Here is a 24675-nt window from a genome sequence, read left to right as displayed (position 1 = left end):
TTCATTCCAGGTGCATATATTAATACCGAGTCCAATTTTCTTTATTTTGTACACCAACCTCTTGTGTGAAACCGTATCAAAAGCCTTTGCAAAATCTAAGTAGACCACATCAACGGCATTACCCTGGTCTAGATTCCTACTTACCTCCTCAAAGAAACAAATAAGGTTAGTTTGGCAAGATCTATCCTTCATAAATGTTTATGTATATATGTATATATATACACTCCAAGTAAGCTTAAGGCTCTACAAACATCTGGAGATAAATCAGATGGGTTTATGTCTAAAATTATGGGCAACTTTAAATGTGAAAGAGGAAGGTATATAACCTGTCAATGTATACACACCTCTAAGACTTTTTGTAGTTCTATCATTGACAGTTTTTCAGATAAGGAGCAACCTCATGTGATTTACTTAATAATTTATGGATGTGATCTTTCAATGTGTAGGGCACACTATGCGTCCCCTCTATGTTCAGTTCGCAGAGCATAGATGGAGCATTTTGAATGGAGAACAAACCCATGGTGTTCCTACACATTTTTTAATCACAAACACAATAAAGATGTTTCCACGCTCAGAATTATGGGTCTGGAACACATTCCTCTCTCCATCACGGGAGGTGATAGGTTTTGGACCCTTTGCCGACAAGAAACATATTGGATCTTTAGGTTAAATTCTCTGGCACCCTGTGGCCTCAAGGAGTGTTTAAACACCAGCATAATTATTTAATATATAAGAGAATATGTAAATATAGTGACATTTATGTGGTATAATTTATACAATTCAACTACCGTATTTTTAATTATAATTTTATCTAATACGTGTTTTTTTTTTTATAAAATATATATTTTACATTTATACTATAATTTGTGTTTGATATTGCTGCTGTTCTCCTTTCCTCTTTGAATCCACAGTTCTATTCATGTTTTTCTCTCATTGTGCAATATTGTGATGTAGGATCTACTTACCATTTCTGAATATGTTTCTTTAATTACTATCATTATTCCTTATTGAATATAGACCGCTTACTGATGAGGGGAGAGGAGGAGGGGGAGGGAGGAAGAGAAAGAGGGGGAGTGAGAGAGGAGAGAAGGGAGGGAGAGAGGAGACACTTTTTTGGCTCTCACATCCAATTGGTCTTGCTGGATATCTGCATCTTTTCCAAATGTTTTTTTGATTCTGTAATATACATTTTTTGAATCAGTTTGTGTTTTAATGTTTTTTATTATAGTTGCTAAGTAGCAATTTGTAACCATGATTTTGCATGTATATAAGGTTGCTCTGTATTCAATGGGACATACCTCTGAAGTTGCTGCAGCGGTGAAACGCGTTAGGACTGTTTCATTGGAGCGTTTGAGCCAATCAACTGCCTGCGATTGCTTTGCTAAAATTCATTCCCACCTTTGAACACAGAGGAAAAGGGAGGTTGTTTGGAGCAGTCGGTGAACGCCAAGAGTTGTGGCTTGCTTGTCTTATTAGCTCCTGTTCCTGCGGCATAAACCCAACGTCCCTCTTACTGAGTAAATCAGTCTGACATCTCGGACGAGAGGCCATGTGTTTGTAAGGCTGGACTCACCTTACGGTAGGATTAATCGTCCCGCTATAAGCCACTTTCCAATTCAATGCTGAGGGTTAATACTTGGGATCAAGGAGAAATTATTCAGAATTTGTGAAAACGGTGAGAAGCGCAGCTTGAGTATCAACTATAGAGATGGCCTAGCCCGCATGGATGGCTACAGCTATTGACCGGGTCTGATTTAAGGGGGTTAAACAGGCCCGTTGGTGGCGGCAGTTGGGGGGGGGGGGGGGGTAGGTGCTTGTCCCCCAGAAGTTTCTCAGGGCTGGTAATCGGGGGGTTTGAAGCGAGGGGGCAGGTCACCGGGACGTACTTCCGGGTGCCCCCTTTGCGTTGCCCAGCTCTGAGCATTCTGGCGCGGACAGGTGGTACGCTATCCCCATTTGTGTTTAATAAATAAGCCGCGGCCTTTTACCTCCATAAATGTGTCCTCTCGTTATTTGTATGTTTTTATGTAGAGGGTTTATAGGAGAGGGGGGGATAAGCTCGCGCCTCCTTGGTCATATTGGAGCATAGCCCCTGTGGCTCACTTCCAGCGTCCCGACTGTAGAGCTAATTGGCCTCTCGAGCAAGAGGCCACTGTGGACGCTGGTCTGTAGCCTGGAATTACACCTCTGCTAATCATCTATCACAAGCCCTTTTTGTGTTCACAGCTGATACCTGGGATTCAAGAGTTATTTGCTGCTAGCTGTGTTTGTTTTTATCCTTTCAACGGCAACGTTTGCTGCATTAAACCCTTTATTTTTAGGATTACACACACACACACACACACTTCAAAATGTATTTGCTGTAACGTATCACTGATTCAGTTCCAGAATAAGGGACAAATTATCAGTGATACATGATGTAATTTTACTTATCTTTGTGTATGATCTCTATACCTTTGTATCTAAACACATCATGCTATTAAAAAAAACCCTAATTCAATTCAAGACAAAAAACACAACACTAGATTGCCCTCAAATGGATGTCAGCTATAAATCAAAATGATTTAATCACGTAACCATAGATTAGGATTACATTGTAGGCGCCTCCTACACTGAAGGGAAATCTGTACACTAAAAACTAAACATGGAATGTTGAGGTGCTAAAATCACGATCACTAATGTTCTTTAGAGGGACATGTATTATTGGCTAAAAAGGCACGCTACACCAGATGAATTTAAAATATTAATATCTTTATTTACAAATATACAGAGTTTCACAGAAACATTTTCCTTGTAAATACACAAGTACGTGGTCTCTTTCATAAAGCACGGTCCAAGTGTTGCTTCGGCCAGTTTCACACAACTTTGAACAGAAAGTATTAAAAAAATATATATCACAATGTACATGTTGAGGGAAATATTACCTTCAAACAGTAACACAGACCAACCCACCCTTAGAGACACCCCAAAAATAAAATAATGTTCACATTGGACCAAATATCTGAAATTTCAGTTTCATGACAACTTTGCAGAAATGTGATAGAACTTGTTCTTCCAAGACCTCAGCTATTTCTGATTTCCCTGTGCAATCACACCAAAATGCCTAGTTTTACATTTGTGCAATAGAAATATCAGCTATTAAGTACCTTCATGAAAGTGTGATACACACAAGTGTGAACAGATAAAGGCATGTTTCTGTGCACGTGTCCCCCTTATGAACACACACTGTTTAAAAAAAAAAAAAAAACACATCATGTTTAATCTGCCAAGTTAGAGGGATGTACATTTGAATCGGTTCAGTAGTGATTTAAGACCCTTGGAGCTGCACAAGCACTTTATCTTAAAATCAGCAGTGACTACGAGCATTATTCTATGTATGTTTAAGTGGCTGTAAGAGCTATTTTCGCATGAAAAGCCCCATAAACTACAATGGGGATTGAGCCCTAAATGTCCGCTAAAACATATATAAAAAACGTAATTTGTTGAGAATATTTGCAGCGGCATTCATCAGAGCCTTCTCCCCCAACTGAACCTCTAGGACCTGAAGTCTTCAATGTGCTTCACACCCCCCACTGGTACTTTGCGGACCATTTGCTTGGTCAAAGAGAACCATTTGGTCCATGTCGAGTATTATTGTAGTTTGTTTCTGCGATTCAATGGGCAAGTAACTTTATGGTTTGTGTGAAAATCGAATATACCAAGAATAGCTTAGAACAATATGGTCTGTAAAGAATAGCTCAGTGACCCTGAATGGTAATTTAGAAACTAACCTGTATTATTGGAGGGTACTTTACATCTTTGCTGCCAGGGGGTTCTGAAAAGCATTGCAAAGCAGACACTTGTTGAACTTTAACTACACTACAATTTCAAGCATTGTCGTAATCTGGTTCCACTGCACTGTATATGGATTAGTTTTTCTGACAACACAAAAAGCATGTCCAACATAGTGATACAATTGGAATTTATGATTCAGACATCGTAAATGCCGCCTATTCCAATGAATGAAGATACCAAGAAGCCGCAACCCGGTTAACTGGGAAAAATGAATGAAGTTTAATGGGAAAACAATGGAAATATACTGTTGATCACAGTATTCTTCAAGTATGATAAAACACAAGTCCAATTTATTATATTTATATCTAGACCTAGTGGACAGGTTTGTAGAGAATGCTCATCCACTCTGCATAATTTTACTGGTCCTGATCCTCTCTCATGGCAGTAGGCACCAAAGGGTTAACTCCATCCTCCATACAGTAAGGCTCCACAATCTTTCTGTCTTTTCTAACTGAGGGATAGGTTGTGTTATTTATATATGGACTGGATTTAACTGCCGGACGGTAGTTCCCACAGGGGGTTCTAGCTGCCTCCCTCCCCTTTGAAGCCTGCGCCTGCTCTCCAGCTCCCTGTGGGAAAGTACATCATGAGGGACCCTCTTGTGACCTGGGTCGGCACCTCGATAACGCCATCTTGCGTTGGAAGCAGTTTTTACTTTAATCCCCTGCCTAGCCCTGCCTTAAAGGTTTCACAGCTGGGCCCCCTTGCAGATGTGCCCCATCTGTGGAAAGTCTCTTGCACGTCAGCATGTTGGCTCTTCTGACACACACATGTGCAGGACATAGACACACGTTTAGCATGACATCCTGAACCAGCAAGCCTGGAATTATCTTTTTAAAAAAAAATTTTTTTTTAAAACACGTCAGTGTTTGCAGTGTATTTTTCTAAGCAAATCTTCATTTGAGCAAAAAGGATGACTAAAACACTGCCCAATCTATGGAACAGACTGCAAGTAAAGGGTCACCATCTAAGCCTTCTTGGCAAGTCCAGTTAGTTTTTTTAAAATATGTTATATTCCAGCATTATTTGCAATTACTAGGCAAATTTTCCTCAACAACAGTTGTTGTAGAATTGGCACATCTACATATCAGGAGAGGCAAGACAGAGCTCGTTATAGTCTTGCCATGTTGGCCATAAAAGGCCTGATTTCTGTAACTAAAATTGTGAAAGACCAGCTTTGGCACCTGCCAGTAGAAGACGAGGGGCATTTTCAATATTCCAAGCCAGGGATATTGGCGTTGGCGGCTTTGAATCCTAGACAAAGTAATCTACATTGCTTGACGCAAGTAAAAGGTCCACTTCTAATACATATCCAAAAGCCTGGATTTTTAGGACTTTTTTTTCCAGCATGTTTTGACCAGGGGCGAAGACTTGGTTCCCCTAAAGTGCAGGTCTTTTCTTTATTAGTATTATTGAACAAAACGTCAACGTCTAACTACCTGTTTTCACGTTTTTACCCCCCAAGCGGTCAATAAATTAAAGGGTTGGAAGACCTTTACTACATGGGATTTTCTTTAAGTTTTAAGGGCATCCACAATCGAGCCTATTATGGCATTGCAGGGATTATTAGTTGTGGACATAAAGCATCAATTAACCTTTTTACTAGCTAGAACATCATCAAAAAGGATCAGCGAGCTGCAGGCATCTTCAAGCAGGAAGTTTTTCCTAGTTCTTCATCAAGGTAACATGGTTATTAGACTATTCTTACAATTGCTAACAAAAGTGGCCTCAGAATTTCAGCTCAAATCAAGAAACCACCTTGCCCGAATCCAGTGAATATAAAGAAAAAGAACTTCATGTTGGCAGTTGTACAAGAGCGGATTCGGACAAGATGGAGCATTTTAGAATATCAGGCCATCAATAGCAAGATGACTAGTGTCTACATTAAAGAAAGCCAATCTAACGGAGGGGAAGCAACTACAAAAAAGGATTTAAGGCAGAGATATGCATGGCGGCAGTGTGATCTTCTCTACGCATTTAATACAGCAATAGGACAGGCCTCAGCTGGGTTTTTTTTTGTCTCATTGTTTTCTATTTCTAAACTTTTCTAGGCAAAATCTATGTTACACCCCTTTTTATGGCCACTGCTTTGCTATGTCCTTTTGGTGCCTACTGCTATGAGAGATTTGGAAAGGTGAAAATATAGTGTCAACTTAGCTTATCTTCTTTTTCTGTAGTCTTCCAATGGCAGTACACACCCTTTATCTAACAAAAGTGGCCTCAGAATTTCAGCTCAAATCAAGAAACCACCTTGCCCGAATCCAGTGAATATAAAGAAAAAGAACATCCCGCCCCTATGTTGTTGGAAATGTAATGACCATCTTCATTTGCTATTTTACTTTGGCAATCCAAGCAGGGGTGCAGCCTTATATAAGTGATGTCATTGTATCTATCCTATCCTCAGCTGGAGAGCAATATCCGACATGTGTTTTTTTTAAATAAAATCAGCTCTGCAGTATTAGATAATACTATTTTTGTAATTCAACTCTTAATGCCATTTTAATATACTGATAATCCTTTGATTTCTATAGCATGTTTTGGCACCTCCAAAGCAGTGCAAAATATTTGTAACATTTTCCTGTTTGTGATCATTTGTTGCCAATGTTCCCAGCCATTTGAGCTGTAAACTGTAACAGTAGATATTACCTTAGTAAGAATACATTGTAGCTGCTGAGCTACACTGACTGAACGATTGATTGAACCTGAAAGGTCATCATTTAGTGAACTCTGGGCAGCTGGATCTTTGCTGATCGATCACGAGAGAACCAAAACAGCTTAGGTAATTAGTTTTCAATAAAAGGTAATCATGGGCTGCATATATTAAAAACAAAAAATATATATTTAAAAAAATGTTAAACTGCTTGGATTGTCTCTTTAACCCTTTGCTACATACTGCCATTAGAAGACTACAGGAAAAGAAACTTATGGCAAGTTGACAAACAATGTTCTCTTTTTCCATAAAGTGCTGGATCAGCTTAGTATTAACAGCCATTCTGTGGGGTTGCCACTTACACAGATTCCAAAGTAAAGAAACTATCCTATTTTGAATACAGGCTTTGAAATATTAATTTATGGGTGCTTTCTACATATTGTATACTAATATTTACCAATTATCTTAGATTTGTTTATAAGGTGCCATGTGATTTACAAATCTGCTCAATCAATGCTTCCTGCTCGTAGGTACTTCAAATTAAAAAAGCATCCAAAATCAAAGCACTTTATCTTACTACTACATAAAGCTTGTCAGGCCATACAAAGGGACTATTTGAAATGCAATATGATACCCAAAATAATCTAACTCAAGCAGTTATCATAGAATTTGCTTTCTGCTTTTTAATGGTTGGTGAATTTTAAGAAAGCACATTTTGATCCAAAATATTACCCTGTCCCTAAAGTAAGTTGGCGGGAATTTTTCCCAAAAAGTAAAGAAACATAGTATGGATTTCCAACATCATCGTGAAAGATCTCCAATGTGTTCTTGGGGAAGCCCAAGACTAGTAGATTCAATGCACCTTAGATTGTAGTAGAGTTTATACTCCGACAGCTCTGTTCAAGAGGCACCTTCATTGAGGTGTTGCAACACTTAAGTGTTGTCAAAACAAAAATATGTTTTTGCATATAGGTGGTCACTTTGTTTTTTTTATTATTATATAGTGAATACTTGTCAAACATGTTCCATAGCCACTATTGGGGCAATAAATGCAGGCTTAAAAAGGAGCAATCCTAGACGCCTTTTTTTTACATTTTTATTTATTTATATATACAGGTTTGACAACGGTGGTCTCTGGAGCTGAACCCCATTACATTTCAGCTCTGGGGACCCCCTGGTTCCGGAGATACTTGCCTTTAAAGTGGGTGCCGGAATCTATGCAGTTTTTAGCTTCCTCGGCATATGGAAGCTGAAGGCTTCCTTTTTGGCCTGAAGGACCCGGGAGCTTTGAAAAGTAGACCTATAGTGAACCCGGGGGTGGCTACCGGCACCCGTATGGAGGCAAGTACCTCTGGAAACAGGGGGTCCCCAGAGCTGTAATTAATGAGGTTCAGCTTGAGAACCCCAGCATTGAAATTTTTTTTGTTTTGTTAATTAATGGCTTGGATTGCCTCTTTAAAATGTACCCTATTTTCAATTCTGATATAATTCACATGGGAAAAAAAAATACCCATTTATCCATTGAAATCCATGACGTCATTTCCCCGTCTGGCTTTTCAATCGGGCGCCTGAGCAAGAAATTGCCATAGTCACCATATTGCTTCCCCAGTTTCCCCGGCAGACTCCTAGGCCCACGTCTCCAGAATTAGAGGACGGGATAGCCCCCGGACATTGCGAGACCACCCAATTCAGGTAAAATACAAGATACAAAAAAAAAATAACTTTATACTGTACACCGTTTGCTGCTTTTTGCCTTGCCTTCCCTCTACTTGGAAGCTGTTACAGTAAGATCATTAATTGCCACAACAGGCTATAAAGGAGAACATATATATTCTTGAGTAGATTTAACAAAATATAGTTTGCCCATGAACTTTTTGGAGCATCAGGAAGTATTGTTAAACCCTTCACAGCCTTCTCCCTCTGCCACTGAGAGTTTGCATTCCTCAAGGTTAACCATAGACTCTGCATTGCTTTTACAAAATCAGTTTTACATTGTGTCGGCTGGAACAGCCTTCAATATTTGAATAGTGTGATGTTGAAGGATGCTAAATAAAATATTAACCTCTCTTCTGCAGAGGGTTGCAGGTCCCTCTACCCATTGAAGGGGTTGAACAAATAATCCCAACTCTCTGGCAGTGCTAAAGAAAACTCATGTTTCAAGAACAGATCTCCAAAGCATTGGAAGAAAACATGACAAACGAAGGATCAAAAATAGTTTTGCAATATGGTAAATGGGCAAATGTACACATTAGTGCAACATCTTTACTGACAGAGGGGAAAGTAACCCCCTCAGCGTTCATCTAATCTGTAAACTGCACCTCTAAGAACAGGGACAGGTCGTTTTGTTCTACAGTGTCCCATGTTAAAGGTACAATGTGTTTCCAGTCAAATTATACCTAAAACAAATATAGAACCATCCATGTCTAATAATTGGCATTACTTGAGAAGATTGTTAATGACTTTCATGGACAAAAGATACAGAAAGAACAGGTTCTGTTTGCCTATTTGTGCCTTACCTTACTACCACAATGAAAGATTTGGCTTTGTGTCTGAGAAACATCACTCTTCCTGTAGCATGTTTGGAACTTTTGAAAGTGTCTGCTACTTAATAGATGTTTATAGAAAAATTATAATTTCAATTGTGAATTTAGGCGTACTCATTCAACTCCGATTATGTGCTTACAAATCTCAATCTCTTAAAAACTGTGCAGTTGCCATTAACATTCAAAATTAAAAAAATAAACATACTTCTAAAGGACAACTAGGGCATTTACCCTTCTTAGGAGGTTTCAGAGTAGAGCATTCTCATGATTAATTCTTGTTTTTGTCTAGCTTCATGACCCATTTGAAGAGAAGGCAAGTGGTCGAAATCCTAAAAAGAAGATGCCTTGGCCATCTACCTCCGTTGACCACATGTGGAGGGACCTTCAGAACTTTCACAGTAAATGGTGAACTTCTCCGTGGTAGGTTTTCATCATGGATAGAAGTCGTAAAAAATTAAAAAAAAGAAACACAGTACCCGGAAACTTGGGATGTTTTTAAGGTTATCCTAGTATTTTAAGACATCACCATGTCTTCAGCTTGGGCCATCAAAAAAAGCACCACCTGTTACTCATATACATTTCTGCCCAGTCAAAACAAACATAAATACGTCCTAGTAACTTGTGTTATTTGAAGAGAATATCTTGGATAAAGTCTTGTCGCACAGCAGGGTGGACCGGATGTGCTTTTGCTCTATATTTTCAGCTTGATGCTTTGTGTCCTTGCGCACAAAGTCCTCTCTCCTGCCACTTAACTCATGTCAGTCCAAAAATAATTTTCTGCAGCCTATGCGGGATCGATTTGATCGGCGGATGTCGAATTTTGTGTCTTTGCACCTCTGGCAAACATAGACCTCGGGAACGTTGGATTTGCGGATTTTGGCACAAGACAGGTGCATCCAAGTGTTGCATTCATTACACTCTATCATTGGTCGCCCAGCAAATGGCTTCATACAAAAGCATGTGACAAGATTCCATGACTCGTCATCTGAAACAAGACAAAAAAAAGGGGGGGTGTCAATCACTGAGCCTATGGATTGTTGTATCCTTACACTGCTACAAAGGCTGCTTGTTTGGTAACCAAATCTCACCAATGCTGCTTGGAAAATAACCTGCAGGAGACGCCGAAAATCGACGCTTCCGCTTCCGGCAGGGCCACAGAACGGAACCCGCCATATAAGCGGGACCCGTCTGTATAATAATGCCAGCAGCGCTATACAAGAACAATTGTTATATACGCGTCGTGCGGCAACATTTGACAGATTCTCATCTTAAATCAGCTTCATTTTAATGAAAGCATTAATAGATATGGCTATGAAAGGCGATGCATTTGAGGAAGCAAAATTAGGGATTAGCAGGCTTTCTGGGGAATTGAAACAAACTGGATATCTGGTTCATTGGCAGAATAGATGTGACCAATATAGGGCAGCCAAAGACAAATAAATTAAAATAATGAAAACTTCATGGGAGCCTTCATGTGCAGAGTATATAGCTCAGGGGAGGGCAACGCCAGCTCTCAAGGGCCACCACCAGGTCAGGTTTTAAGTATATCCCTGCTTTAGCATAGGTGGCTCAACTGATATAGATACTACTCATTTAGATTTCCAACTTGTAATAAGAAACCCACTGATAGAATAGCAGACTAAAATATGCACACATTAAATACAGGCAGTAGTCTGGATTTCTGGAATCACATTCAATTGCTAGTTTAAGAGGTCAGCAATAAATGGCCTATTAGCTCTGCCCTAGCTGAATGCCATGTAATGTGCAGATTACAGCACAAGCATAATATAAAAAGTCTTAAGAGTTGTACGATGATAACTATTTGGGGATCAGAAAGGAATTATTTGCCAAGTGTTAGAAATGGCCAATGGATTTCATTGTATAGCAATTTTAATAGATCTTGCTAAGACTGTGCTCTGCAACATATCCAAGTCCGAATGAAAGTCCATAATTTATTCCGTGTTGTAATAAAGTGTTTTTAGGGGTTTTTTTCCAACAAAGCTAGTTGGGCAAAAGTGAAACAGAAAACTGGATTTCTCTGCAGACATTTGAAGACAATGTTTTTTTGCTGCACATCAAAATTGACTTCAGTTTAGCTCCTCTGCACATACTGGTTTGCCTTCTTTAGTTATCAAGCCGGAAATACCAGATTTTGTATTGAGATCATGAAAAAGTAGCTATATCTTAAATATACAGTTTTAGGTGCAATAAAAAAAATAAAAAAAAAATAAATAAAAAAAAAAAAGATTTTCACAAGCAATATAATTGTGAAATATAAATTATAATATTGTGTCTGCTTCTATTACCCCTACATGCAACACACAGCACAATGGTATAAAGGAACAAAATATCATAGTTACCTGAATCCACCATAATGTCCTCATCATTCCCTGTGCCGTCTTCATCCCTGAACACTACCTGCTTCCCTTGCCGTATGACTGTTCGTTTCCCCAAGTTCAAGGCTGCATACTCCGTCTTTATGTCCTCGGTATCATCAGAAGTCATCATACCAGAGGCAATGTCCATCCTGTTATTTGAACTGTCCAACACAGACTCCTGCAGATCATGTGGAGGAGACTCCTTGTGCTCAAAGTCGTTCTCTGCAATAGGAGTGCTGGGTTCTGTCGAATCGACTGGCTCCAGTTTTATCAAGGCCTCCACAAAGTGTTCTTCCTTGAGTCCCTCTTGCTCCTTTTTCTTAATTTTTTTCTTCCGCCTAATCTTATCTATTTTCTTTCTGTCCAGTAGAAAGCTGCTCAGTTTGGAGCCTTTCAGCAGAGGAGGGTATGATCTATCATGCTTTAGGTCATTAAAACCTCTTTGTTTTTTGATAGGAAAAGATCCAGTTGATGGGAGATCATGGTATCTAGAGTCCCAGCTATCACTGTCAATGGTGCTGCCTGTGCTATTGGGGGGGCTGGAACTTGCTCTGAGAGGGTCCTCCTAACGTGGGTGAGACAAAAGAAATGTTTTAGACCTATTTCCGGACTGCTGGAAATTGTCGAAAAGAAGCCATGGGGCTGGAACAGATAATCGGTATCATTACACAATGTAGTATGTCAGTTTTAGGACTAATGGGAAAGGGGGGGGGGACGGGAAAAGTGACTCTCGCATCAGCTCAATATACAATATTTAAAAGTAATGACAAAGGTGCAAAAGGAGATGAGTAGTAGTAGTAGTAGTAGTAGTAGTAGTAGTAGTAGTAGATGATGAGGAGTAGTAGTAGATGAGGAGTAGTTATGAAATAGGAGACAAGAACACCCTTTTGAAAGCACTCATTGTAGTGAATGTAATGATGAATGAATTAATAAGCAATACTTTATTATCAATATATAAAATAAATGATTAATGCGAGTCGTTTATTGTTGGATCATTTACTCATTTATTTTATATATTGATAATAAAGTATTGCTTATTAATTCATTCATCATTACATTCACTACAATGAGTGCTTTCAAAAGGGTGTTCTTGTCTCCTATTTCACAGTTTTAGGACTAACAAGTACACACGTCCACTACATAAATCTAGCCAATAGTAGTATGTAGGTGTGAAAAATGTTTCTACCCGCTTTACTTCCAAGTAATACATAGAAGATAATTTTATCACTAACACAAAGGAGAGATATACACACATTTTTTCCCTCTCTCTCTCTCAAGGTTCACAAACGGACATTGTGATGCCAACAACGTGTCAGTGTTACGTGCCGCAAATCTATGAAGGGGCTTTGATGGCTTTTCTTCAGTGAGCAATTTGGGCAGTGATCATAGGAACAGTTTGGAGGTGGAATAAGGGTCTATGGGGCAGATTGATCTAGCTCTGATGCAGAGGATCACACCCAATCTGGTGTTCAGTGAATTGCCATTCAAATCATGGGCAGTTAAACATTGGGAACAGAGCTCAATGCTGCCTCTAACCTAGTGAGAATTCATTAGGTTGGAGCAGCATTAAGCTCTGTGCCCAACAGATCAGTCTAAGAAACTCGGGTAACAAGTTTCATATACTTGGCAGCACCACAGACTAGTGCAAAAATAGATAACCTTCTCCCAAAGGAGGTTGCAATGAGTCAAATGCATAAACTTGTCACCTCCCACAGCTTTTATCACTGTGGTGTAATACATTATACACCCCCTACAACACGCATCTATTATATAGACACGGGCTCCACTTTGCTAAACCATACAAACTCCCTTACCAGACACTGCCTGCAGGCTGCAGCACAAACACTTTCCCCAGTGGTATTCCCACAACTGAACTACATTACCTGAGCCACATTATGTCTGCCAGAATAACTAACCCAGCATGTTTAACCACACAATATTCTCAAACTTTACATCACAGAAACAATTTCAGATGTGAGGGAGCTGAAGATTACTGAATATTATATTGTGGTTTATATTCTGGAGTGGACACATTTTTTTTTTTTTTTTTTTAATGGGAGAAAAGTATAGTGTGCTTTGAAGAAATTATATAAATTATAATAAAATATAATATGGTGTCAAGAGTGTTATTGAGATACTAAATCTTCTCGCAAAAAAAAAAAAAAAAGTGTGTGAATCAAAGAAAATACCAAAATCACAGGTGACCTAGTTATAAAATCCACATGATAAAATTATTTAAAATAATTAACTATAAAGTTCATGAAAATGCCAATGAGGTCACTGTAAGAAACAAGCACAGCCAGGAGAGAAACGGACCCCGCCAGACAAACCTGAGGGCACCACACTTGCCCAAAAAAGTGTGAAAACTGTTTTAACTCAACCTTGTGAGTTCAATACCACTTGCTTCAACTTATTTTTTATTAAAAAAAAAAACTGTGTTATCCTATAGGCGTTTCAGCTTTTTTTCTTAAAAAAAAAAAAAAAAAAAATATGAAAAGCCCTTCCCAGCCACAGTGTATTGACAGCAGGGGCAGGCAGAATACAGGAGGGCTCCGTCTAGCGCCGCCTGCAGCCCTCACACGGCCTTTGAGAATATAGATCTTTATTTTAACGGTCCTCAGGTCCCAGATCCGGCTTTGATGTCTCTGGGGAGTGCTGTGGCCAGTCACAGCGGTGATTGACAGTTCAGTCATCCCTGCGCACCTCACAGGCACCGGGGGAAATTTTGGCCGCTCCCCATTATAAATGTTTTTATGATACACAGCTCTTAAGAATAAAAGAAAGATAAAGGGTTACCTCTTTAGGATATGGTATATACCCAGCATATGCCAAAACAAAGGTGCAGAACTTGTTAAAATCCTCCACAGTCCTCCTCGTGTATATGGGAGTGCCATCCTAAGAAACAGAAGTCATTTTGTTAATATCTTTCACAATATTTCCTTTTGTAGAATGAATTTAATGCACCATCACAGATATTAAAAAATGCCAACAAAAATATACTATAGACAGAGCAGAGATAAGAAACAAAATGATTGGAGGCTGGCCGACATATATATACTTACAAAGACGCAGTAAATCTACGTCCTTATAAACCTGAGCAAATAATTAAGTGTAGCTTTGTTTCATACCATTTAAAGTATAAGGAACTCTCTTTGACATAGTGGCAGATTCATCAAGCATCATGTGAGGTACAGTACATCTGTATTACACCCGATCCGGCGTCAACTGCCCATGACTTGAATGGCTGTTAACATCGGATTAGGTGCGATCCCCCGCATCGGAGCTTAATAAATCTGCCCCATGGAGCGTTATTCAATATGCTGTGAAGTAGTTTCCATGTCCAGCAGAGAATTCGAGTTCTTCCTCATTTGAATGAAGCTGATCTCTTCCCAGAACGTGGAAGCAGTTTCAATGCATACCGAATACGGGCCTTACCTCTCCATGTTCCTAATACTTACCCTTGTGACATTGTACACACATGAACAATACATAAGAGAGCTGACTGAATTTGAACAACAATAATTTGCTACATGTTCAGAAGACCTCCAGCAACAAATCAGTGTTTGCCGAAGCAAGTAAGAAACTCAGAAAAGGTTGCTCAACAAATGTGTCAATTCTACAAAGATCAAAATAAAAAGTAATAGAACTAGAAGTCAAAGACTGTCTACCTTGGCTGGCAAGCAACAATGGATGAGGACCTTTTAAATTAAACCAATTGGAGAATGAAGATGGGATGGAGCATTTGGAAGAAACAAGACAATCTTTCAAGGGAACCTTCCACTGTGCCTCAAGAGGAAAGTTTTCAACCAGCGTATCCTGCCCGTGCTCACGTATGGATGTGAAACTTGGACCCCAAAAATGCAAAGATAATCAAGAAGCTGCAGACAACTGAAAGGCTGGCTAACCGAAGAGACAGGAAAAAACTGAATGGGTTTGAAACCTAAGAAAATAAGTCTGCGACACCACAAGGGTGAAGAAATTTTAAAGTGGCAATAAGGCGGACAGATCACAGGAAGAAATTACACATGTTGGAAAAAGGATAGTACTTTACTGGATTCCAAAGGAAATTAAAAGACCAAGAAGACAACCAACAAACTGTTGGATGAAATGAGAAAAGTTGTTGGAGTAACATGGGGAAAAGAAGCTTTTAACCGCAGTACCTGGAAGATCCTCAGGGAGGCCTTCATCCAGCAGTGGATCGAGAAGGGCTGATGATTAGGAGATATACTTACAACAAACTCTTGAGAATGTTACACTTCATGATTTCTCTTTATCAGAACTGAGGGGTTTCTTGCTACCCAGAGTACAGCACATTAAATAAAGCCTGATAAGCCCTTAACATTATCCAGTGGTTCACAGTAACAATTTCTTACAGTTGGGAAAATTTCTAGGCATTTGCATGAAGACTTGGACTAGGGCTGATTCTCTTGTTCGCCCCGTTTCAATGATGGAGCACAGAGGATTTGCATTTCATAGCAGGATAGTTGAGAAAATGCTGCAAGAACAATTACACTGGAGTGCCTCACAGAGATCAAGCAGCCCACCAACATAACACCAAGAACGAACACTCATCTTTACAAGGTGTACTTCCCCCACAATGTATTCAAATAGTTCCGGAAGCGTTAACCCAGTGTTTTTCAACCGAGGTTCCTAGGAACCATTGGGTTCCCCAGGAATCCCTAAAGGGTTCCCTGCAATTTCAATATTGTACCAAATACAGAAGAATTTACAATGCATCTGATCTCAGACGCGCTATTAGAGAGGTTTGGGGTTCCTCAGAATTTCACATAGGGTTCCTTAACCAAATAAAAGGTTGGAAACCACTAAACTAACCATAAGACAGACACACACTAAAAAGAAGACAGAAGGGGGGGAAAAAAAAAAACTGTAGTATGAAACAGTATTTCACAATGACAATTTAGGCTGTGATTATACAGAGGAATTGCAATGTGTGTGCACGCATCTGTGACGTCACATTTACAATGTTGCAGAGCGACATGTGCACAAGCACATTCTTCTGCGCGGGTGACTGCAGGGGAGACAAGGCTGACACATGTTCTTTGATTGGCAGTCAGAAAACAAATTTGGAAAACTCTTCAACTGTCTCCCGCATTGCAGTAGCAAGCGGCGCGACAGTCGCGGTAGGTATAAACACTTTTCGGGGATGCATACTCTTTGTTTTGGCGCTGCGCGGTGTTGCTCCGGGCAACGCTGCTCATGTTTTTTGGTATTGTCTGTGAGTTCTACCTCGAGCTCAGACACCTTCCAGTGATATAGTTTTGTTCACATTTAATTTGCATGCCAGAGGACCTCTGGGTGTCGAGCCTTACGCCGTCTCACTGGCTGAGAGTTTTGACGGCTCTACAGAGTCCTGCTTCTTTAGCTACCATACAAATGTTATCTTGAACTAACCAACAGAAATCCATTTGTCCCCCTTCAACCTATTCAGACAAGCATTTAAACTATGTCACTGCAGGGCACTCTGGCAGTGATAAAATAGGCGCAGCAATTTTTTGGGGAGGGGGGGTTACAGGATGGGAACCAGGGGTCCCCCCCGCAGCTAAACTTAATTTCAGCACCTGGGAGACCCCGGTTCCAGAGATACTTGCTGGTAGCTGCTCAAATCTGCATCACGAGTCAAAAAGCCGAAGTATCATTCGGTGCGGCTTCCTATTAGGCGGACATTTAAACACCCCTGTAGAAACCAGGATATGACACTAATAGGTATCTCAAGAGCCGGTAGGTCCCCGAAGCTAGACTTAACAGTTCTGCTCCAGAAAATCCCCCTGTTCCAATCCTGTAAATAAAGTTTGGAAAGGGGTGGGGGAATTGCTGCTTTAATATTAGAGATCTAACCTGCCACAGTTCGATATGCAAAAGTTCTCCCATACTTTAAGACATTTGCGAATTCACTAAATGTTTTGTTACTGTAGTCTTTTCAGAAAGTGCCAGTGCCCTTCTGACCTCAACTAGTTGAGGCTAGTCGGGTCTGCAATGCATTGCAAAGCAATGTGGCAATGGTAAGGTTAAAACGCCTCTTATGGAACCAAAAAATGCGCTCTGGCCTGTGTGAATAAATGTGTATTTTATTATTATAATAATTATTAGAAATATAAGTTTATGGATATAAAGCATAAACACCATAACAAAGAAAATAATATTTTAAAAACGGCAACAATTGTTTACAATACGCATCTGATTAAGGTGTGACGAGAGAAGCATTATGTACAAATAAAATGATATCCAACCAAGCCTGGCTTTTGCAAAGCACCACCTGAAGCCAGTGCAGGAGTTACAGGAGACTGCTCACAGAATGATACATAATACAGATGACCTTACTTGGTACAAAGATTTTTTTCTACCCCATAAACTAGGCAGTAAAATACAAAATCTTAACTATTAATAGGGGCATCGCTAATTTCCTAACAAGCTGAAGAATTCTCAAATTGCAATCAGGCTGCTAACTGAAGCTTATACAATGCAACTCAAACACGGCAGAACAGGCAATGGTATAGCTCCTCTCTCCACGTTCTTTACAATATACTGTACAGTATGTGGTATTTGAAGCCGAAACATGGGATGATACAGTGTTGTGCTGACAAGGTGTGCAGTGTGTTGAGTTCATAACCCATGATGCTTCCTTCTGCATGTTTCTAGCAATTATATGACATTGGGAAGTTTCAAATTATGGCACAAAGGACTAACCAGCACAGAATTCAAGGAATATGAGAAAAGAGGGAGACAGGACTTGCCGCTAGCAAAATGCAGCTTGTTGGATATAACAAAACGGTTGACTTCTATACAGAAGGGATCCAAACACATGGGGTGACTGGCCTATGTGGTAAGGGGGAAATTACCCCAGGGCCACCTGGATTTCGATTACTTGGGTTGGTGTCCAAGCAACAAGTCCTCCACACCCACACATCTGAAAGCTGTAACCATCTCAAGATTCTCTGAGCAGTAGGACCCAGGGGAATCCTAATTCTCTCCTCTACTTTACCCCCACCCTTCATGCTGCAGAGTTGGGAGGGAGGCGAGTATCTGTGACAGTGAAAGAAGGGAGAGGATCCACAGGCATTGGGAAAGAGAGGCAGTGTGGGGAGAGAGCCGAGTGAGGCACAAGACATGGCAAATGGGTGTGTGTGTGTATGTGTCTTATTTCAGAATTTCATGTATTTGTTTCCTGTGGCCGCTACTTGCCCCCTTAGGCGGAGTCCATACAAGGACAGTCGGCGCTGAGCCGTGCGGACGCTCCGCGATGAGCCCTGTCATGTTCAATGAGGATGTCTTGAGAGGGGGCTCCCGCGAGCGTCCGCAGGCATTTTCAGCCGAGCGCTGTCGGCTGAAAACCTCCAATCAGAGCGAAGCAGCGTCAACGTCACGGCGCCGTGACGTCGGCGCTTCGCGGGCTATTGGCCCAATGTCGTCAGTGCCCCGTCTCCCGATCGCGCACACTGGCTCGTCTGCTAGTTCATGCAATCGCTCCCGATTGCGCAGACGAGCCTCAGCGTCCGCACGGCTCAGTGCGGCTCCCCCCTCTATGGACGTAGCCTTAGGACAGGTCTCCACTGCCGGGACAAGAGCCACCCCTCAATGGAGCCGGGCTCACTGCAAGGGGTGGCGCTGCGCGGCCAGTTTTTCCTGTAGACGGGAAAATTGTGACCAATACCAGCGTAAGAGCGCTAGGCCACGGCCCCGGCAGTTCAACCAATGAGGGCAAATCTGCCAGGTGACGTCATGGCCGCACCCCCGTCACGCCCCTCCTGTAGCTCACTGTAGACCGGGGAACTCTGCTGCACGCACCGCAGCGTAGCAGGCGCGCATGCAGCGTAGACAGCGGGCCGTAGCCTAAGGCCAGGAGCACACACAGCGCTACGCGGCGCCGCGTGCGCGCGACTCCGTCTGCTGGGCAATGTGTGAACATCCCCAGCAGACGGAATGATCCGCGAGCAGACGGGGAGAGGGAGCGGCCTGGAGAGAGCGGGGGAATGGAAAGTGACCGAGTTAACATAGCATTAGGATATTCACACAATACTGCCTGGACTGGCTCTAGGCCCCGACAAAGGGTTAAAATAAAAAAACAGCGTCCCCGTCCCCACTGCGGAGTCTCAATTTAAGCAGCCCATTTGATTGGCTGCTGAACTTGGCGTCACGCTGCTGCAGCCTGGAATCAGTTTTGAAAGACTCCAGCTACAGCGGCGCCGTCGTGCTTCGCAGCCAATGGTAGTTTCAACAGGGAACACTACCATTGGCCGCCAGTGGTTGGTGACGGGTGCGCGCGCGCGTCGCATAGCGCTGTGTGTGCTGCAGCCCTTAGGCACAGATTATACACTCCGCTTGCTAGCGAGTGAGTGCTTCTATTGTGCCGCACGGCTGCAGCACAAGTGATCCCTGCTCATAGTGCTGGTGGCGATGAGGGGGCGTGGTGGACGCGTAACGAAGCTGGTATGCCCACATTGGCTCGCCTGAGGCCGAGCTCATGGTTGTGGCACGGGCTCCCGTGCGCACTCCTCCAGCGATGTGTGCGCTAGCTGCAAGAGATCGGTCACGGTGATCGGGGGCGTGACGAACGCGTCACTGAGCTGGTTCGCCCTCATTGGCTGAACCAGCTCACGTGACGCTGACATTACGCTACTGCAGCTCCAAATCTCAATTTGAGTTGTGGCGGCAAAATGTAGCAACGTCCCACGGGCACTTTAAGAACTCCAATAGGCAATAAGGTACGAGTCCTGGAAGTGCACGCGGACGCACGTAGTGACGCCGCCACATGAGCTTGGCCTGAGAAGACAACCTTTTTTGTCTCTTCAAAACGCTGCCGTGTCAACGCGCCTCTTCGCCTGCAGGCACTTGGCCAACTCCTATAGCCAATGACTGAAGTGTGCTTGACGCGCGCGCACGCAACATATCCAAGCTCGATCATAGACTAAAATTTGCCAGCCTTTACTTTTATGTATCACAAACATTTCAGACTAAAGATTACACCCTAAAAAGCATCATTGTTGCATGCCTATTTTGCATACATAAAAAAAGTATTTTTAATTTAAAAAATAAATACAATTTCAAATAGTGACTGTCTACAAAAGTGACACTAAGATGTTCTCAGACATCAACTGTCTCTGATTACATCACAGTTTCTCTAGATTTATTGTATAGTAGTCTCAGTTTTAAAAGCATTATATATGATGCACTTAACCCTTTCCCTGCCAATGACGGACTCATCCGATGTGTGTCTATGCCACTAAGGTTTTCAACATCACCCCTTTTTGCATTTAGACACACAGGATAATGTTTCACAAATCCGTTTTAAAATCTCAAATGTAGCATTTTGTCTGGTGATTGTGATAAAAGTAGAACATGAAGTGATTCAGAGTATGTGATGGCAACATGTGGCACTCAGATTAGCTTTAATAGGCACACCACTGACTTCAACCTCTTTATGTCAGGGATTCCTTTCCTACCCCGTCTGCTTGAATGTCTGGAACTCACACCCAACGCAGACTTCGCTGTCTGTATTATCTCTATCATTATAATGGGAGGAGCCGAGAACACTGAAATCACTAAAGAAAGGTAACAGTGCTTACTTTAGATTAGATTCACAATTTCTCACGCGTTATATTGGCTGCCTTAACGATCCAATCTCTCCCCCTAATTACAAATATACTTATGCACTAGATTAATTTGCTTATATCTGAAAACGTGCTTTATAAACACTGAGCTCTGATGAAAGATTGCATGTACAGTATGTATATTTATATAGCGCCATCTATGTAAATAGCGCTTCACAGCAGTAATATACGTGACAATATTACAGTGGAAATAAGAACTTCAGACAGAAAGGAAGACTAGGAAGCAGAGTCCCTGCCCCAAAGAGCTCACAATCTAAGTGTTACATGTTATCTGATTGTTACTGCACTTTTCTTCTAGAGCCCTTCATAAAAGCAGCTTGTTGAGAAATGTGCTCCTATGTTTTGGGATCCAAATCATATTTCATAAGTATGAAGCAAATCGTGAAAAGAACAGGAGGTCGCAGGGCTAAACGCTATGACTTTCTTGCAAATTGAGTATGTGGGGAGCAGTGGGACTGCAGCTTTAGGGACACTGCAGGAGAAGCCAAGGGGAAAGCCTCAGAGGAGGAGCTTCCAGTGACTGACACTCGGCTCAGCACAAGCTACCGCTGCACTGCACACAGCTATACCTTTACTGCCTGAACCCCACACCAGGAGCAACTTTCACCTTGTTTCTCCATCAATGGATAAAGACATTAATATGATGCATGTACAAGGACATCAAATATCCGCTACTTTAGATGGACTGGGGGGCATTCTGAATTGGTCGCAGTTAACGTGAATAAAAAAAAACAACAATGTGTGCCATAAAATAAGTGGTTTTCTTCAGAGATTAAACTCAATGTAGATAAACACGACCCATAGTATCTGTAAAAGGATAGACTGAACAGATCATGGAGAGGGCTCAATACTGTATATATTACACGCCTTTTATCATGTGAATCTCGCTGACATCATGTACTCCTCTCCAGGCTACAGCCCAGGGGTAACATAACCATTTTAAGTCGGTAGTTAAAGGGGAAATACAAATCTAATACAACCACGTTTCACAGGGATGACTGTTCTTGTCTTAAAGTAAATTAACCCTTTTATAACTACGAAGCCTAAATAAAATTTAAAAAAAAACATTTAAACCACCACACGGTCTGAATGTGAGGTGGACTCACCCATCTCCCCCCACAACCACCACTAGACATGTCCTAAATCATGTTGTAGGGTTTTAACCCGATCTTTCAAAATAAATTATTTTAGGGAATGGGATTCGCCAGATCAGAGATCCCTCTGAAGATATCAAGCTGCTACTTCCTGTATCTCAGACCAAAGCCAAGCACCCCGGGGACGAGATGTACCAAAGCGCAGCATCACCCCACCATCATTAAAATCACCCCCAATCAATACACGTGTGGGTGGGAGACTGCTCTATCCTAAACCCCGTCACCCAGCTCATCACTTGCGCCTTACAAACAAAGCCAACCGAGAAAATAATATATTAGCAATGCTAGAGGGAGTGGGTGTAGCCTGCATTATCACTGCCACCCCCTCCTGTGCTCAATCACCCCCCTGCAGATCTCCAGAACTGGGATCTGGGTAAAATTATACAAAGGGATTTGTCTGTAGTTTTGATGCCACTGTAAATATTTGCATGACCCTCACCCCCCTCTTTTCTCGGGAGTGACATTTAATGTCTGATCGCTGAAACTTCAGGTGCATGCAGCAGAGACATGAGGGTCTCCCCCAAACTTCAATCACATTCGTACACAGAAGAGAAGCACCCCCATAGCTTTAATATGGTTATCCACACGAAGAACTCACGCAAGACTCCATGGTTAACATCCGTTTAAAGAGCGCTGTGCTATTCACATTGAATATCAGATGTGCCTGAGAAATTCCCACGGGAGTACAAGGGGGTCCAGGCAATGCAGATATGAAAAGAGATCACACATAGGGTGGGGTGTTGATCACAACATTTCATAGGGGGGGGGGGGGTCGACTGCCAGTGGTGGTGGATCCGTCTACTCTGCTTATATAAAAAAGGTTAAACGCAACAGAAATAAGAACTTTTAATGTGTAATCCAGAGGGTCTGTGCTTTAATGATAGCATTAGGGCTATGGGCACCCCAAAATTCGGGGCAGTCCACGCCTAGAGTGAATTATAAAGCAGAACTACATTCAAGATGGTGAATTCTTATGAAGGGAACACATTTCCAGCTACAACAACTAGAGAGGGCAATGCCCAGCACACACAGCGCCCCTATATACCATATCTACCTATGTCCTATATGTGGGGGGTGGGGTCTCGGGAGACAAGTTAGGGTGGGAGACCCCAGGGTCTGGTTTTTCAGAGCTGCCACAAACATAATAGGACAAGATGGCGTAACGTGTAATCAGAAACCGGGCAAACATGAGAAGTATGGACTGATCATTTCCCACTAAATCTCTCCGATCCCATCACCAGGATCCATGCGTTTAACGCGGCCATCTACAGCAGGTCACCCGAAGTGATATTTCTATTTGTAATGGGATTTCCAGCACTTTCTCTCCCCCCACCCCCTCAAGCAACGAGATGGGGAGTAGGTGGGAAGGGCTGGTCTAGTTAGACAGGCATGAACACACATATACATATATATATATACACATACATATACATATATATATATATACACACACACACATAGTATATCTATCACAAAGGTACCTCCGAATCAAAAGTTGAAGTTGATGCTGTATCCATCGGTGAAATGTAGGTCTCACCCGGAACAAGCTGACCCGAAATGAGCAGCGGGTGAGAGGCAGGGCAAGCTGCGGGTGAGAGGCAGGGCAAGCTGCGGATGAGAGGCAGGGCAGGCTGCGGGTGAGAGGCAGGGCAGGCTGCGGGTGAGAGGCAGGGCACGCTGCGGGTGATAGAGGGGAAATCCACCCCCCTCCTTTAACCAATCGACGCTGGTTTCAGGGCTGGGATCTCCTCGCTTTCCACAAGAACCCGCTTTGAACACACTCGGATCACTCGGCAGAAGTCCGGTGCCTGTTGGTTGGGGTGAGAAGAAAGGCAACAGGGCACCTTCCTGCTCGCAAAATAAAGGGGACGGAAAGTGTCCTTCCTGGGTTCCCGCCTGTCCCCCCCACCCCAAATCTCCAACCGATCCACCTTCAGATCCACAGCAATGTGCACATTTCTCTGCGAAAATGTGTCTTCCCTGTTACTGTGGCAGCGCTGTAACTCATAGTCAGGAGGGTGCGCTGTGTCCCTGCAGCTCCCATCCGCTGTAATAGGAATATCCCGAGATCAGATCCACAGCAAGTCCCCTATTACTGCAACAGAAATAACACAAGGGACAACTACTACAATATCACACAATCCAGCAACTATTACAGGCTTTCAATGGACACTTTTTTTCTTCTCGTGACGTCAGAGACAATTTGCTTTTGTTAATGTCTCCTCCCTAGTGTGATTGGTCAATCTCTGCAGGAAATAACCCACGTGTCCAAATGAGGCATGCTGGGAGTTGAAGTTTTTCTCTGTGCCAGAAAGGTGCCGGGAGTACTTTCTCCCTTCCCCCAGTGAGCTTCATGGCAAGTATTCACAGTTAGCTACAAACTCAAGCTTTGTATCTTGTGCACATCACACACATTTTCTTAAAACTGCTAATTACTGGAACTTTAGTATTGCAGCAGTATATAAAAATAAAAATTATTATAAAGTTATG

At 42.0% G+C, this 24675-nt stretch overlaps 1 protein-coding gene across 1 annotated transcript; it reads right to left on the bottom strand.

The window, feature by feature from the left end:
- Positions 1-2730: 2730 nt before the first annotated feature.
- PHF13 (PHD finger protein 13) lies at positions 2731-24366 on the bottom strand. The gene is made up of 4 exons (XM_075605002.1): positions 23667-24366; positions 14202-14300; positions 11388-11970; positions 2731-10012 (listed from the first exon to the last, which is right to left on the bottom strand). Exons 1-4 carry the CDS (start codon positions 23700-23702, stop codon positions 9786-9788), a joined length of 945 nt encoding a protein of 314 aa, XP_075461117.1. The 5' UTR covers positions 23703-24366; the 3' UTR covers positions 2731-9785.
- Between the last annotated feature and the right edge of the window lie 309 nt (positions 24367-24675).

Source organism: Ascaphus truei, chromosome 6, assembly GCF_040206685.1.
Source record: "Ascaphus truei isolate aAscTru1 chromosome 6, aAscTru1.hap1, whole genome shotgun sequence".
NCBI classification, from domain to species: Eukaryota; Metazoa; Chordata; class Amphibia; order Anura; family Ascaphidae; genus Ascaphus; species Ascaphus truei.
This window is presented reverse-complemented; position numbering and strand designations above follow the sequence as displayed.